Source organism: Phocoena sinus, chromosome 9 (genome assembly GCF_008692025.1).
Source record: "Phocoena sinus isolate mPhoSin1 chromosome 9, mPhoSin1.pri, whole genome shotgun sequence".
Classification (NCBI taxonomy): Eukaryota; Metazoa; Chordata; class Mammalia; order Artiodactyla; family Phocoenidae; genus Phocoena; species Phocoena sinus.
This window is the reverse complement of record NC_045771.1, coordinates 70,621,861-70,640,160: the sequence shown is the minus strand read 5'-3', so window position 1 is coordinate 70,640,160 and position 18,300 is coordinate 70,621,861. Positions and strand designations below refer to the sequence as shown.

The 18,300-nt window shown below is 35.7% G+C and overlaps 1 protein-coding gene across 1 annotated transcript in view; it reads right to left on the bottom strand.

Annotated features, from left to right (window-relative positions):
• Positions 1–4,371: 4,371 nt before the first annotated feature.
• Positions 4,372–18,300, bottom strand: part of AHR (aryl hydrocarbon receptor) — a 46,592-nt gene continuing 32,663 nt past the window's right edge. The window contains exons 4-11 of the mRNA XM_032642894.1: positions 16,460–16,549; positions 13,781–13,904; positions 12,953–13,083; positions 11,316–11,518; positions 10,488–10,597; positions 9,711–9,852; positions 7,110–8,355; positions 4,372–4,596 (exon numbers count right to left, since the gene is read on the bottom strand). Coding sequence (XP_032498785.1) covers positions 4,462–4,596; positions 7,110–8,355; positions 9,711–9,852; positions 10,488–10,597; positions 11,316–11,518; positions 12,953–13,083; positions 13,781–13,904; positions 16,460–16,549 — 2,181 coding nt within the window. The 3' untranslated portion in view covers positions 4,372–4,461. The remainder of the gene's footprint in view (positions 4,597–7,109; positions 8,356–9,710; positions 9,853–10,487; positions 10,598–11,315; positions 11,519–12,952; positions 13,084–13,780; positions 13,905–16,459; positions 16,550–18,300) is intronic.

Genomic DNA, 18,300 nt, shown 5'->3' with positions numbered 1-18,300 from the left:
TCAGGCTCAGAGAGTAAGAAACCTTCCCAATGATTCACGTCATGTGTGTGTTGAGGCCAGGTGTCTTCAGAGTCTGTGTGCTTAGCTTTGCTACGCTGCTTAGAGGGAAAGGATGCTCAACAAAAGTAAATCGGAGATAAGGTGTCTTTATTTCACCCTTTTTGAGAGGTGAGATCACAGATTTTGAGGAGATTCATCATAAAGGTAGTAGTTGCAGAATGGATGAGCTTCCAGAGGGTCAGTATGTAGAGAAAGAAACACACATGGTGGTCAGAACTAAGCCTGTTGCCAGGTGGGAGAGGAGAGTAGCTAACAAAGGCAAATGAGGGAATAAACAGGATGCAGGACAACTAATGTCATAGAACCTAAGGGGGGAAAAATGTTCATTGAGGGTGCAGGGCCATAGAGAATCAGCCTATGGTAAGAAGGAAGTTAAGTGAACGTCATCAAAGCAGCATAATGGGAAGAAAACAAGATTTCAGGAGACCAACATTATTTGAGAGAAAGGAGGCAAAGAAGTAATTTAATAAGAAGAGGGATGCAGAATCAAGTAATTTTTCTTTTCCCTGGGATAGAGGATGACCTGTACGCAGGGGTGCCCACAGGAGAGAGAAAAGACTCGGGAAGAGGGAGACGGAGTAGCTGAGTGTATGAAAACTGGAAAGGAAGGGTGTTTGTTTTATTTATTGAAGTAGAGTTGATTTACAGTGTTGTGTTAACTTCTGCTGTACAGCAAAGTCATTCAGTTAAATATAAATACACACGTTCTTTTTTACATTCTTATTCATTATGCTTTATCATAGGATACTGAATACAGTTCTCTGTGCTGTACAGTAGGGCCTTGCTGTTTATCCATTCCAAATACATTAGCTTACATCTGCTGCCCCCAACCTCTGGATGTAGAGAACAGACTTGTGGTTGCCAAGGGGGAGGGGGTGGGGGAGGGATGGAGGGGCAGGTTGTGGTTAGGGAGAGTGTCCATCTTGGAGGCCGGGGAGCTTCTCCTTCTCCCATGTTGGAGGTTGGCCTAAGAGCAGAGGACAGTGGTATTGTGGAGGTAAAGGTACAGACACACTTAGGATGTGCTGTGGGGTTTTGATGGTTTCAGTCGTATTAGTGCAACTGGAAGCATGGTCCTCTGCGGACACTGGGATAAAACTGGAGAGACATTCCCTAGTCTTGTGAGTAGCTAACATCCCTGGTCAGTGTTTGACAGGCTTGGTGACAAGGGGGCAAGTTGCAGTCATTCATGCTGATGAAGTCATCTGACTGAAAGTAGGGATCAGAAATATTATCTGGATTTTTCTTGACTCTTTAAGATCAAACAGTTGAAACTGAATATATCGTGCACGCAGGCAAAAGATAGTGTTAGTCTTTCTCAAATATTCAGAATTAAGTATGATGCTAATTGGCTATGTTTTTATCGACTTGTTGAGAAAAATACCTAATGGTTAAGAATCAATGTAAAATGAATGTAAAAAAATTGTTACTAGAATGAAAACTTTTTCCCAGGAACTTCTTTTCAACTCTAACTGCAGAATTCTTGGTGAGTGTTTAATAGTTATGAATTTAACACCAAAGGCTTAACATGCCATTTATATTTGTTAGAGGTGTAAGTTTGGGCAATACCCTTTCTAATCTAAGCATAGAATAGAACATGGGTTGTTTAAGTTTTTGTCATAAATACTCTTAAAATATTGGCTATTAAAATGGAATGTTGGATTTTAATCTGAGATACAAGACAAATACCACTAGACTATGCTACTGATAATACAAGGTTTAAAACAGCATCCATTTCAGAAGCATTTTAACCTATGAGTTACTTGAAGTGTGTTTTTTTTTATATTCCTGTCAAGGCCAAAATATCCAGGGGCAGAACTTTATAAGAAGTTTATGAATTATTGACTTAACCTATCCTTAAATATTGAAGACTGCTTTCATCTAATATAATTATAACACTATACTTTAAGTACTCACTTCCTTTATAGGGACCAGAAAGAAGAATTTGCATTAAAACATACTATTCATACTTGGTGATTATTTTATTACCATATATATTATTGTGTACAATTTTTTGATAATGAAGGATATTTATTACAAATCATATTTTAAACAAAAATGTATTCATGGCATATGTAAGCATTAACATCTTGAAGGAGAGAATACCCATGAAAACATTTACCTCAAATTTAGTAATACTGAAAAACACTAGTTTGAGCATAGCAATGATTGAAAGCTATATAATACATTGGAACACTGGTAAATCTTCAGGTACTGTAGGAACAACCTGGCATAGGAAAAAGATCAAATGAGGCACATCACATCCTCAGAAGTGCACATCATCTGAAAATAAATCCCTCAATACAGCAGTACACAAACCATTCTTCCTTTGTTTGGCACTTAGCAGTACAGACAAAGGTGTATTTGGTTTAATGTGATTTTATTATTCTTAGATGAATTTTAGTTACTTTTATAGATAAAAATATACAATATTGCTTTAAGGTTTTTAAATTTTATAAGTGTATACTTGATTGTCATTATATTCACAATTTAAAAAGCCTATTTTTTCCCCCACTAAACCATTCAGTAACATGTGGAAGAGACTAACAAAAATGGTTTATATGAAGACTTTTAATGACAGGTTTAAATGTGAAAATGGAATATTAATCTGGATCACTGGTCTAAATCTTTAGTGACACCTCATGCTGGAAACAAATTATGAAATGTTTTAGACAAATTTATTATTTTCAACTCTTAAATTCTACAGGTTCAAAATTTTGTCTGAAAATGCATAAAACTGATGTAGAAGTCACTTTTATATACATTAATTTACTAAAAAATTTTTAAAAATGTATTTTAATACTACATTTCAGTGTGGGATACCATCGTGTTTTTATATAATACGTGCAAAATGTGTCTGTGCCTTTCCAGATGTCCTATTTAAATGAAAGCAAGGCAGATGGTGGCACTCTTAAGTCACCTGAGGATGGTTAAATTAATAGCCTGATTAATTTGCCTTATTGATAACAGAGGTCATTATATCATAGAAACAACCTCATGCTTGAAGTTAGGAGAACTGCATGATTGTCTTTTTCTTAATACCAACTTTTGAAAGAAGTTGGATTCATTATTTGCTATCTTAAAAAGACACACTGATAAAATATGTTAAGACCCAAACAAATTATTTACGTGCATATATAAGGTATGCACTATCTTTAAATGAAAGACAAACTATTTTACAAAAAATTTTGTTCATTATAAACTATACAATGCACCATTCTTTTCACTCATACCAATACTTTGCACCAAACATTGCTATATTCAATCTTAACACTCCTCAAATATGAGAAAAACAGTTTCCACTATACTAAGAAGTGAAATTTATAGTGAACATATTCCAACATCTGAAAGGATCATAGATCTACAACAGTTTTTAAAGAATTTATACATATTGAAATGGGTGCTTTACTTACTAAAGAGCTAAAAGTAAAGCTGCTTCTCTTCATTTTAAGTTAAATGCTGTTGCATTTAACAGCAGATTCTTTACACTGCAACATTCAACTATTAAGGTGGAGATTTTAGTAAAGCTAAATGGTGGTATATCTCTTACTTCTGAAAACTGTTGAAATTTTAGTGCTGCTGTCTTATTTCTATGATAATAATTTGGAAAGACATCTTCCCTTTCAAAATTTTTCAACATAAGGCACACGGCAACATTAAAGTCTAGAAACAACGAGATTAAATAATTAACTTTTCAACCATTTTTTGCCCTTTACCTGAAGAAAGTGGGTGAGTAGCGCAGTTAAAACATGCCTGGATTAATAGAAATGACTGAATTTAAGAAACACTGATAATATTTGTCTGCGGAATGTTATTGATTTTAAAAAGAGAAAGGATATTTTATATAAAACATACTCCTACAGTGTTATAGGTAGAAAAAATTGTGAGGCACTTACATTACCAAGGAAGGAGGAGAGCACTGAGATTATCTTTTTATAAAAGCACCAAACCACTCATTTTAACATCTGAGATAAAAGCAGAAGCTACAAATAGAAGAAAATAGTTCATATTTGGTACACTAATAAGAATGTTGAAGTTCAAAACTCGAAGTATTTCATTTTATTCTGACAGAAATAATTCCAACGGAGAAAAAGTTCTTACTTAAAAGTGTCATAATGTCCCCCTGAATAAGTTTTGTATATTCTGTGGTATCTCAGAATACTATAAAGTGTAGATTATTTCACTCCTCGGTGGCAGCATACTTTCTATTTTAATGATGGTAATATATGTAATTAACTCCTCTTATAAAATCATTAAAATTTGGTTTGGAAAAACAGAACTACATACATCAATGCCTCCACGTGAACTTGCTAACATCCAACAATGACAGTTTTATTACTCCCTAATAATGTTTCACAAACGAATTTAATCAAAAAACCAAGATGAAAAGTGGGCTTGGAATTACAGGAATTCACTGGATGTCAAGTCAGAGAAAGGTCTGGCTTCTGACGGGTGAAGATGGGTGGTAGGCTGAGTGTTATTTATGCTGTTTAATTCAGCTGGATAGGTTTCATGTAAGACTCCTCCGTTCTGAAACTGAAAACAAAAATTGCAATGCAACTTATTAGAACAGATCCTTCGTATATCTTAAGCCGTTAGATGTATGAAAATGTATTTTTAAAATCTTTGTCCTGGGCTTCCCTGGTGGCGCAGTGGTTGGCAGTCCGCCTGCCGATGCAGGGAACGCGGGTTCGTGCCCCGGTCCAGGAGGATCCCACGTGCCGCGGAGCGGCTGGGCCCGTGAGCCATGGCCGCTGAGCCTGCGCGTCCGGAGCCTGTGCTCCGCGGCGGGAGAGGCCACAAGAGTGAGAGGCCTGCGTATCGCAAAAAAAAAAAAAAAAAAAAAAAAAAAAAAAATCTTTGTCCTGCACGTTGTTAAACTTCAAATTCCTTTCCTGCTGTTAAATTTTAAATCATTCAGTGAAGACATACTGAACATATATTCTGTATTAGTTGCGTTTTTACATGGTATGGATGAATAATATCATTGTCTCACTGCAGATTTGGCATTCCATACACTGAGAGAGTACTTGATCAGTGAACTGCCTTTGGTTTGGATAGGAACTGATGGATGAGAGTACCAATCGTGAATCACAGTAACTGTACTCTCTGTCATAAGTAAGTTTGTTTTGACCAGATTTTATCTAAAAGTTCTAGGTACCGATGAATTAATTACATTGAAGATCACTACACTGGACTACAGATAACCTAGAACCTTCTCAAAAGAGGTAAGTTTTGATGTGCAAGAGGTTTCTTAACATATTACACCATGGGTATATGATTGCTAGAACCAAGTTTTTAAATTCATAACACGCTTTACTACTAAAATTACTGTCCTAATTAACTATGGAAATAAGTTACCAAAGTAAAATACTTGCTCTTGCCGTGTAACAGTGAAATTAGGCTGATTTCCATAACTGCTACTGAAAAAAAGGAGGGATGACAGAGATACCTAGTTCTGTAGGATTTTTACAGATTAGAGAGCCTTTTGTATTTTAGAATATAGTTAGTGAAAGTAACATTATAATCATACCCTTAATTGCTTTGAGTGAAATCTACCTTTCTAAAGCCTACGTACCATTAGGTTTCAGTAATCCAAACAGACTGCTTCTAAACTTCGTCGAGTTTTCAAAGGGAATATAGTAAGTGCCCAGAGAATGGTAGGTTTTGAATAAATTACTCTCATCAGTCATAATACAATGCACATCAGCAGTTCTCTTTAAATATATTGCCTAGAGCAGTGCTGTCCACCAGAATATAATGTGAGCCACAGATGGCATTTTAATTTTCTTTAGTTTTAATAACTCCTGGGGGAATATATATAGGTCTAGAATTCTTATCATTCATAAAAAAGTAATACAAAACAGTGGGGGAAGAAAATACTGTAAGGAACTCATGCTAATGCAGGCCCTGTTCAAAATGTAATTTTACATAATTAACTTGTACAGTAGTTACCTACCCAGGCTTACTTCACAGCAGTGTTGTGAGATAGACTGTAACCAATTGTTAAAGAACTGAAGGAAGTCAGGAATGAGGAGAAGAAAAACTTTCACAGCCATTTTCTATGAATAAGCTCATGTATAATCAGACAAAACCATGTGTATAAAAAGGCCAGAAAAAAACAATTAGTGAAAAAGAGTCAAGTAACATTTATAAACTATTATAATACATAGTCTTATAACCAGGATTCGCTTCAAAACTAAACTTAAATATACGGTAAAATGAACTAAATATTTTCTAATGGAAAAGCATGAATGCAAACATGATGTATTCCTGGGGGGCCAAAGAGAGCAGCAATCATCAGCAAGCACTTTTTGTTTTTTAAGTTACCACGATGCTAGAAGGGTTAGCTTGAGTCCCCTGATAGAAAGCCAGCTGAGATACCCCCTTTTTTTTTTTTTTAAAGAATGCCAGGGAAAAAAACTATTCTACCTTAAAGGATAAAATGAGGATCTGGCAGGTCACATAGAGGGACTGCCAGAGAACACCAAGGAACCCAAGTACTGAATTCCAGAGATCATCTAGGACAAAAGCATTTGAAGGAAGCACAACTATATTGATTTTTAACCCAATTTCAACAGAAATAGAGCCAATATTAAATAATAACTTTAAATAGAGTATAATCGATAAAATATTGAATCGCTATGTTGTACACCTGAAAGTCATTGTAAATCAATTATATGTCAGCAAAAAAATTGAGCTTTGAAGAAAATATTTTTAAAAATTTAAAAGGCCGTATTTTTAAAAATCAAGATTATTCTAAATAATATACTTTTCACTAATTTCACCTGGTTGTCACTTAAAGCCATGTTGCTTTTTTCCTTGATTTCTTTCTCCTTTCAGGTAACTATGATATACTTGTATTACTAACATATTAAAAAAGTGCTGGCTTATTAAAAAAACAGATAAAGTTAAAAATGCTCTCTCACATGAATGCTACAGATAATAGATTAAAATCAGTCACTGACGCAGAAAATTTATAACTTGGTTCGACTTATAATGTACGAAGAATCATCTAAAGGGTTTATTCAGTTTAATAAAACTCTTACCTTGTTTAAAAATGCCTGCGGGCCTGGCACTGTTGGGTTGTACTGCATCTGAGCCACATGGCTGTGCTGAGCTTCCGGCTGGCACTGGTACATTGACACAGCCCCGGCGTAACACGTCTGAGGAGTTACCATGGCTGACTGTGGATTGAGTCCGTGCCTTTGGCTTTGAGGAACTTGTAAACATGTGACAAAGTCCTCTAAGTTAGAAGAAGTTGTAGGATATGGGGCTGGTTCAAAATCCCCAATGGGAAAGTCTAACTGTGTACCCTTAGAAGGTGGCGGCAACACAGACTGACTACAGGGAATGAAGTTCTGTGCGTAAGGCATAGTATCAATCTCAGATTTGTAGGGAAACTCTTGACTGGGCCCAGGTACGTCTGAAAAGACATCGTACTGCTGTAAGTCTTGCTGAGGACAATTAAAAGGCACGGGTTGGTTCGAGCTCCAGTTTGCGAACATGCCGTTAACTTGCATATGCTCCATTTTCTGACACAGCTGTTGCTGCTCCACTGCTCTGTGCTTCTGATGCTGCTGGAGCTGCTCTTGCTGTTCTAACTGGAGCTGCTCCTGTACCATGCAGCTTGGGTTCAGAGCCACGGACTGTTGCGGGTGGTAGCCTGAACCCCCCAAGGCAGACTTATTTAAAGAGTCTTCGACGTAGGTCAGAATTTCATCTGTTAAGTCAATATCTCTGAAGTCATCGTCACCAGAAAAGTCAGTTCTGAAAAATTCCTCATTCTGTTGCATGTGTTTGATATCTTCAAAATCGATGCCCAGGTGTTTCATAATGCTGTACAAGTCACTATTTCTATTATCTGGAAAGAGCCCTGCGTGATCTCCAGAGAGGGTTGGGTTCATTTCCTGAGACTGGCCAATCTGCTCGTGTTTCAGGATATTGTCACTTCCCATTGGTGCGACATTGTTTTGCCAATTACTGCACTCATTCTGAGAGTCACTGAAAAAGTTTCTTTCAAAAGGTGTACTACTTGAAGCAGGATAGAGATAAATAGATTCATCTTGTTGCATCATGGCGTTCAGGAGGGAACTGGGATTGAGGAAATCCTTACTTAGAGTTGACTTGGTAGCAGAATCTTTTCCACCAGCACCATTTTTAGTCCTTATTGGTAAGGGATCCATTATGGGAGGAAAAGGGTTGGTTACCTCATATAAAACAGCTTCTCCAGTGGTAAACATAAAAGGCAACTTCAGATTTCGTTTTCGTAAATGCTCTGTTCCTTCTTCATCTCTAAAATTGTGCACAAGAAAGTTGGCGTATGTTAAGGAGAGTCGCATCACAAACATTTCAAAATAAGAAATTTTAGACAAGAAAAAATAATAGCAAGCAAAATACACTGTAGTTGAGTTTCATAGCAGGGAACATGAACTTTGAGAGAAATCTCTCTGATGATTAGTACTTAAAATTGTTTTTCAGACAAATTTAATTTAGAATTTGTCCAAAAACTTTTAATAATAGTCATTAATTTCACACTCAGGTTCCATCCCTACCTGAAAAATGGATTACAAGTGGAATAAAGATCCAAATGTAAAAATGAGGCTTGTTGAAATAAAAAATGAGGCTCGTTGAAATAAAATATAAAACCCAGAAGCTCTAAAGGAGGACTGACATATGAAAATTAAAAATGTTTGCATGGGGAAGGAATTCATAAATCAAGGCATGGAGAAAATGTCATAGTTATAGGTTCATATGTACTACACAGAGTGTAGGTATGTAAAATTTAATATCCATACGGTAAAGAGCTCCAATGGATCTCAAAACCTCTTAATAACTAATAGAACAAGCAAACAAAAATATCAAATGTATAAAAACATTCTTAACAAATTTTCCCATGGGAATTGACAACTGATTTCTAAAGTATATAGAAATGTAAAGAGCCAAGATTATCTTGAAAGAGAACAAAAATTCTGAACAAACGAGATGGCGGGCGTACATCAAGATATCAAGGCAAATTAAGGCACAGAATAGTTAAGACAATGTGTTTTGGTCTAAAAATAGACAACCAGACCAATGGAACCCCAGATACAATGCAGTGCAGTGGGGAAAAGATGGTCTTTTCAAAAAACCATCTTTCCAATAAATGTTACTAGTCAGCTAGATATCCATATAAGGGAAAAGAATAATCTTGATCCTTACCCTCAACACCACATACAAAAATCATTTCGCCAGACTGGAGGAGAAAACATTTGCAATACAAATAACTGACACACTACTCACTTCGAGAATATATGAGAAACTTAAAAATCACTGCCTGCTTATTAGCAAACACGCTAAACAAAGCACTGTTACGTTTTTCTTTTATTTGACAGATGGCGCTGGCTTTTCATCTTTCCTTCGTATACCCAGGATAACCCTTGGAGGTTTCTTTGATTATTCTCTTTCTGTAGCTCTACATACACAGTTGTAAGTCTGTTAACGCTGTTTTCTCAATGTCCTTACCCTATGCCGCCTTCTTTCTGTACATATTACCTTTCAATTATTACTTCCAGTGTAAATTCTCTTAAAATTTATTTTTAGGTTTTCATGAAGGAGAATTATTAAAATAAAAAACCAAAACATGAAATGTTTTAGGTCTTTGTACTTACGTTAGAGGTCTCTGAGTTGCAATGATATAATCTGGTCTTCCATTCTTATAAACTAAGCGTGCATTCGACTGCACCCAAGTCCATCGATTGTCTTTCGTAAGAAGCCTGAACACTATCAGGCCAGTCTCTCCAGTCTTAATCACTGAAACAAAAAAGAATTAAATTATCAAAATCAATCAACACAATAATCTCTGTAATAAATATTTCTAGATGTAATTCACATATCACCAAAGATGATAAATGTATTGACGACTTTTAAGCACAGTATATTAAAATGTATCAAAATACTTCTTCAGCATTGCTAGTTTTTCCTGTTTCATACTAAATTTATTATTTAAATGGTTCAAGGAAAGATTAAGTCAGACAATTCTCGTAACACGTGAAAAGAGAGTATAGAGTTTGGAGGGAAAATTGTTTTCGTTTTAAAAAAAAAGGGAACATTTCCTAGGGCTACAGCCTAATACATATTTTACTATACAATTTTAAAGCATAATCTCTATTAACATAAATTTTAGAATTAAAAATGATGCCATTAAAAAAACTCCTGAGCAAAAACGTGGGCAAAACGGTCATTTTCAGAGTAATTAAATTAAACTACTTAATTCCTGTGTGGCAGCTAATGAATAGAGTGTAACTCAGGCTAATCATAACTGTGGGATACTAAGGAGAAGTTTATCCAAATAGTTTCCTTAAACACATTACATTAGTAATAATTTGAAACACGTACTAGAGCGTAAGCTGCTTTCACAGCCAAGCTCCTAAGAAACTACAACTTACTCCGGATATGGTACTCAGCACAGTAAAGCATATCAGCAGCATGAATAAATTGATATCCTGATCCTCTCATGCATAGCTCTGCTTCAGTATAGCCTAAAACAATTCTTCCTCTGTTTCAAAAAAGGGCAAAACAAGAATGCAATTAAAATTTAACAGAAATGAAGTAGCCAACATCAATTCATTAGTTATATGCTAGTTTCTGTACTATGTTGACATTCAGAATTTCACACTAGCAGGTAGAAACGCACACAGTTCTGTAACTGCTCTCTTTTGCTTATGGTTGCAAATTTCACTTTTAGACTATTTTCTTCTCCTGAATAAAGACCATGAAAATTATTGCTAAAGATCAGTCTAACAGAGTAGATTATATAGGTGAAACACAAAATCTCTAATTAAATTCTAGAATACCTATACTACATTTTGAGGGGCAGGGTTTCTCCAACCTGTCTGCATTCGCGTTATTAGGAAGGAGAAAAGCAGCAACATGCTTTGGTTACTAAACTTCTAGGGCTAAAAGTCAAAGTTTGTATAATTTAAAAATGTAAAACAAGCCGACAATAAATGTCATCAGGATACCGAATCTTATATAAACACATCATCTGTATAATACAGAAATTGTGTCCAATATTGTAAAATAATAAAAAGATTTGTGAACGTGATGAAATTTTATTTTAAAAGGCTATGCTGTAAAGTATGAAATAATAATAGCTACTATAATAATAAACAACACTATAATCAACACCACATGGAAAATATATACATGCTAAGACACACTTACTGCAACAAAATATACATTTGGTAAAATAAACCTGAAAAGGTTTCACTTACTTGGCATCACAACCAGTAGGTGTAAAGTCTAACTTGTGTTTGGTTCTAAAGATGAAATTTTTGGTTCGGATTTCAAGTATGGATGGTGGCTGCAGTGGAGTAGCTATTGCAAACAAAGCCAACTGAGGTGGAAGTATTGATCCATCTTTCCCTTTCTTGTTCTGTCCGTGAAGATACTTCAACCTCCCTTGGAAACTCATTGCCTTAAAAAACCAAAAAACAGTTCATTAAGATTAACGCTTTAAAATGGTTCCCTTTTAAAAGGCTCCATCAGGGCCATTTCCAGTGTTCTTGATAATTCCATAAAACTTCATGAGGCTATCAAATGTGACTTGAATTCCTTTCTCCCCAGAAAGCCCATTAAAAATATCCTAAAAGGTAGTATGAGGGCTATCCTCAAGGGATTCGTAAGTGAACCACTCAGTGCTTTAAGAGGTCACAAAAGGAAGACCTAATGGTTTTCTGACCTTGCGGCTGCCCTACCATCCACGCCTAGCACGGGTCCGTACACACTGCACACTCAACAAACTCCATTTCCTAAACGAATGAATAGTGATAAAGCCATCAAGTACATATTAATTTTCAGATATAGTCTGTGGACTAGTCCACAGCTCAGACTCTATTCAAAATCCATAGGAATCTTTTATAGAGAGATAAAACAACTGTTTAAAAACACTAAAATGAATCATAAAACCATACAAAGAACACAGAACTCTACTAAAGAACAATTTTAGAAGACAGAGGAAACAGAGACAACTTAATCACGACCATGATCAATCTGGTTGCTTAAAACAGTACCAGGCCAAGGGATGATTCTGACATCAATATGAGAGCAGCACAAGGGAGAAAAGGGCCAATTACACAAAGAAATTCCACCTAGACATATATACTAAGTGATCATCAATACTAGCAAACTAGCTCAAAGCACAGTTCTAATTCTGGGTCAGCAAAACTATCTTCAGGAATAAACACACCAACAAAAATCATCGTTCGCTAATAGATTTGATCATCTGTTTCCAATTCCTGATAAGTCACAAAAGTAATATGCAACATGCTTTGTCTCCTTCTGTACCTGGTGGAGTGCACAATCTTCAGGACACAGGCACCTGACAGGCCGGGCCGTCTCTACTCTTAGCGTCCTGCCTACGCTGCTCCCTGGCCATCCCACTCAGGAGTTCACACTATTCAAGAGCATTTCATACTAGAGGAGGATCCTGCAATCATGAAGACACAACCACTTTTTTACACAGCAGTTATTCCAGCCATGCGGAAAAGGCCGTGACAATTTTTCCATTTGGCAGGCATTAAATCCAAGGAGGGTAAGCAGTGTGCTGCCAAAGAAGTGCTATATAATTCTCTATCTTATACCTAAAAAGTCCAAAAAAAGGGGAAAGATAGAGAGTTCCCTGTTATTCCACTAGTTTTTGTTACTGCATCCTAAAGGATAGAGATTTTGAGTTATGGAAGATATTTCTAAAACTTTAGAAAGATTTTAAAAAGTTACTGTCCCTTATAAAATTATTTAATAAAGTAGATTTTTATAACCCAAACTCAAAATACGTTCAAATTAAATTGGTTTCACTTTTCAATTTTCTAAAACTTCATAGTAAATGTCAGTAAAAGATTTTGCACCTTACCAGAAAGCCAGATGAATTATCCAGCAGACACCTTAGTCGGCAAACGAAGCACCTTTCCATAGACGAAGAGTTCTCTGGAGGAACCTGGTCTGGGTTATAATAGACTGCTGGCTGTGAGAGGCCATTAGCTTCTGTAGAAGTAATAGCAACACAAAGTTACTTTCATTTTTCTGTAAAATTAAGTGTTTGAATAGCTGAAATTTGTGTTAATTTCTAAACCGAAGTCTGTATTTGGATTACAAAAGAAAAATCGCTTTCAGAAGGGGAGCTAGTGAAAAGAAATTAAAACTTATTGAATAACATTTTCACTACATAGAACTTTACCTATTCGGCTGTTTTTATTTCTACTGAGCTATCCTGTCAACAATTTCTATATTTTCTAAGCCTTTTCTGCTTTTTAACATTTTCACAGATGTGTGAAAACACTGCTTGCATTGAAAGAAGGTTTTTTTTATCCTTGCATATGCTAGTCTGCTTTTATATTTGGTGCATTTTAAACACAGAACAATTCATACACACTCCAGAATCAACCTTGTACATTCCTTCCCCCTTTTCACAACAGTGTAAGAGTTCTTTTTATACAATATATTAGTGAGTATATGGGTATACTTTGTCACGTGAAATTCATCAATGGCTGTCATCTGTCAAAATCCTCCTTAGGTCACCAGGTTCCCTGTGACCTGGCTCTGGCCCGCAGCCAGAGATTCACGTCTTTCCCCTTCTTCCCCACCTTCACCATGGAGTTCTATGCCCCTAAAGGTTCTCTGCCTTCTTTCACAGAATTATATCAAAAAATCCCCAACATTATCTTTTGGTAAACATTCTTACCATCCATTTTTTGTCCAGAGTCTGGACACTGTGAAGGGTTTAACGCCCAGTGCAGCTGGCGCTGAAATTCAGCTCGGTCTTCAGTATGGATCAGTTCGTACACACTCTGATGGATGACATCAGACTAAAGAAAAAAAAAAAAAAGGAAATTAACAAGAAGTACTGATTTTTTAAAAATGTGGCTTACTAATTTCAAAACCTTGCTAGATTAGTGGGTGCTTGTTAGTGGTGATGAACGCAAATGAAATGCTTGCAAAGCTCTTCAGGAATCCAACATAGGAAAAGCCAGAGAGAGACTGGCACTGTAATTGACAAATCAAAAGTTATTTGCCATCACTTCCCTGTGTGAATGCTTTTCAGTCAGATAAGTCACCTTCCCACTCCTTAATTGCAGCACATTAAGTTCTGCTGATTTTTTATCTATTTACTGATCTTTTAAAATCCTCCTTCTTCCACAAAACCTTGTCTGAACATCCAGCTGCATTTGACTTCTCTAAGCTTGACAGTATTATGTATTTCCTTCACTGCTCTCTAATAATTTTCCTTATATGAAATTTTTACTTCTAGTAGATTCCATAAGAGTAAGGGATTATGCCATTACCAGGGCAGAATCCCTCCTTCACCTCTTGCTTCTCAGCATTTACTACAGTAAATGGCCCTTCCACCAGAACTGCTCTAACTTTTTTTATTGCAACTCATGGCAAGAAATACATTTTCTATCCATCGTGTGTGTGTGTGTGTGTGTGTGTGTGTGTGTGTGTATACACACGTGGAAAAAAGTTTCACAGAACACTTCTTTTATGTGTAACAATATTTTTTAAATTTATTTGTGTATAGTTGCTTTATAATGTCCTGTTAGCTTCTACTGTACAGCAAAATGAATCAGCCATATATATATATATATATATATATATATATGTATATGTATATATGTATACACCCTCTCTTTTGTATTTCCCTCCCATTTAGGTCACCACAGTGCATTAAGTAGAGTTCTCTGTGCTATACAGTATGTTCCCATCAGCTGTCTATTTTATACATAGTATCAATAGTGTATACGTGTCAATCGCAATCTCCCGATTCCTCCCACCCCACCCCTTTCCCCGTTGGTATCCATACATTTGTGCTCTATGTCTGTCTCTATTTCTGCGTGGCAAATAAGGTCATCTCTACCATTTTTCTAGATTCCACATATGTGTGACAATATTGTGTTTTCTATTTTATTTCATTTTAAGCAACTAAAACGAATGATTGATGGTGATCCACTATATCAATTTCATAACCCACTAATGAGTTACAAGATGCAGTTTTAAAAATGGTGCCATAAACCACCACCAATGTCAGATACGAATGTTTCCTTAAAGCATATCCAGGTTATATGTATATATGAAGAAAAAAACAGATTGGGAAACAGCTAATCTTTCTGATTTCTTAACTGTTATGAATCACATCAAATAATAACGAAACTAGTTATGTAATTAAGTTGCAAACAGGCTTTTCCATGGACATTAGTCTATTTTCTTTAAAATCCAAAACTACTTAAGTTAGGCTTTGTGTCAGTAGCCAGATTCCACCACTTTAGCTATCTGGACTTAAATCTTCCTACGAACTTTATCTTCTAGCATGAAGTCATCTCTATGCCATCCATTACACAATGCCAGAGTTATCTTCTGAAGTATAGACTGGAGCATACACGTTCCCTTTAACAAAAACATTTAGTGGCTTCTATAGTGTGTATGACATAATTTAAGCTTCAGTCTATATAACAGTGCAGACGGTGCCATTCAACCATCAGTCTTGGCATCACCTGGGAGCTTGTTAGAAATGAAATACATGGGCCCCACTCTGACGTACTGAATCAGATCATATGGGAAGGAGGCCCATCAATTTTATGACATCCTGTGAAGTTCTTCAGGTGATTCTCATGCACATTAGAATTTAAGAACTACGGATACATAAGAGTAGTTAGCATTCAAGTGTACTTACAAACTTCTCAAATCATATTGGATGTTCTTGCCCCTCAAATATGCCGAACGCCTTATTACTCCATTTATTCACTATACACTCAGTAACATTAAACCAAACACGCTCACCTCCTTCAAGGCCTTCCAACCTACTGTCCACATTACGTCTAGCTTTTCTTCTCTGTGTTCCCTCCACAATGGTCCACCCATCCGGATCCTACACTTTCTTTAGGTTAGCTTAAATACCATTTCCTTCAGGAAAGCTTCCATAATCCATACAAGTCCGAATTAAAGGGAGAAGCCATAGTATTTTGCTCACACCTTTACATATCACCTCATTCATTTCATAGTTGTCATATACCTTCCAGTATCCATAACTAATTTGATGATAAATATTCTCGTCTGCCCCTGTCCAAACCCTATCTGCCCCTTACCCTAAAGTTTCGTATATATAAGAGTTCTTTATAAGTGAAAGAAGAAACACAAAATCCATGAATCACATATACCCTTAAGGAAATTATAATGCAGTAGATTTTTAAAAGTATAAAAATATATTAGCTGCAAACATATACTTTTTTATTCTATAGCATATGTATTTTAATTACATTTTATATATACAAACTATCACTTGTGTCCCTAAGTATAAGATAAATTAAACGTAAAAAATTAATTTTCCAAAAAACTTTTTTTAACGACCTAAGAAAAATATATTTACCTGCTGAAACCCCAGGTAATCTTGTATAGTAGAAGAAGCATAGAAGACCAAAGCATCTGTAGTGACAACCAGTACAAAGCCATTCAGTGCCTACAAGGAAAAAAGTTACAAAATTAGTAATGTGACTAAATAAAAATATTATCATCCATAAATACTGACTTCAGTTAAGGCTGTTACTTTTATTGATGAAAAAATCTTTAAAATGGTTAATATTATTACACTCCACAAATGCAGAAACACCATACACCCCAGTAGTGAGAAGAATCTATTCACACCTTTTGATTCTGCCAAAGAAAAGCTTAGAAGTAATTTAATACTCAATCACAGTAACTTTAATATTTATTTCTTCTTCTTCCTCAGGCTTTAGATTTTGTTTTAAATATACTGTACATGTTTTTTAAATATAATTGTATACACATCAGTTACTGTAATCTGTCACACTGCTTTTAAAGGAAGACTGTGTAAAGATGTTTATTAGAACCGTAAAAATATATGATAGAAGAAAAGCTCTGTGCAAAGACAGTTTAAGCACTGACACAGTTTGAAATGTGGATGCTCTCAAAGTATTATAAAATTTTTAAAAACTTTTTATTAGAAAAGGAATACACAAATGGACTCTACATAAAATACACATGTAGAATACATGTAAGACAAGTACACAGCAAATATAGTCCATTTAAATTTAATATAATTACTAATATATTTAGGTTTAAAGCTATCAATTTATAGGTGTTATTTTTATCTGTTCCACTTATACTATGCTGCTTTTTTCTTTCCATTTTGCCTGCTTTGGGCCAATTATTTTTTATTACTCCTTCTTCTTTCTTTTAGTTTAGAAGTTATCCTCTCTTTTCCTATTCTTTTAGTGGTGGTTCAAGTCCAATGTTAATATCTCTATAGTCTAAGGTAATAAAAGTATTTAGATCAACTTAAACATTAATTGTGATCACTTATTTTAATTCTAAAGCCCTCCTTACTTCCTGCTTGAGTTTAATTCAGTGCTTGTTTTACTCTATGCTATGTGATCATTGTTAAACCCTCCCGAGACACTCTTCTTCATGTAAAATGAGACGTGGAATGGTTTAGTTTAAGAACCACACAGTTTGGAGTCAGAATTTGGACTGGATTCTTCTGTTTCTTACTAACTGTGTGGTTTTATTAAGTCATTTACCCCTTTAAGCTTTAGTGTCATTGTTTGAAAAACAGGCACTGTACAGTGCCTGGTACAGAGCTGGCACTCAATTCACGTGAGGCACCATTACTATAATACGAGGTTGTGGAAATGAGCAGATAAAGATTTACATGATCATGCTTTGTGAACTACAGAGAGATATATAAATGACAGCAAGTAGTTCATCCAACACTTAATGAAATATTGCACACCAAAGAGGATGCATGCTAAGTACTGAGATTCAGAACTGGAGAAGCTACTGCGCCCGTGCTTACGATGCTCACACAGTCTTGTAGATACCCTCAGTGTTAGATGAGGTAAAAGAAATACGGTGACTGACTGTCTTCCTTTTCCCTCAAAGTCCTTTCACCTTCAAGATCCCTGGTCTATAATACACTTCTGAGAACTTAATTATGCAGACAACAAACAGCACCTACTATTTAACAGCCACTTTTCTAAATGCTTTTTTTTTAATGTATTCAAGTACTTTAATTCCCTCAGCAATCCACTGAAGTAGGTGTCATATTCCAGTTTTTAAATCGAGGAAACTGAGGTAAAGAGCTGCACAGTAACTTGCCCATGGCCATACAGCTAGGAAAAAGCTGAGCCAGAAGGTAAACTTTGTCTAGCTCTAAAGCCTGCACACTTAACGTTATATCATGATCTACTG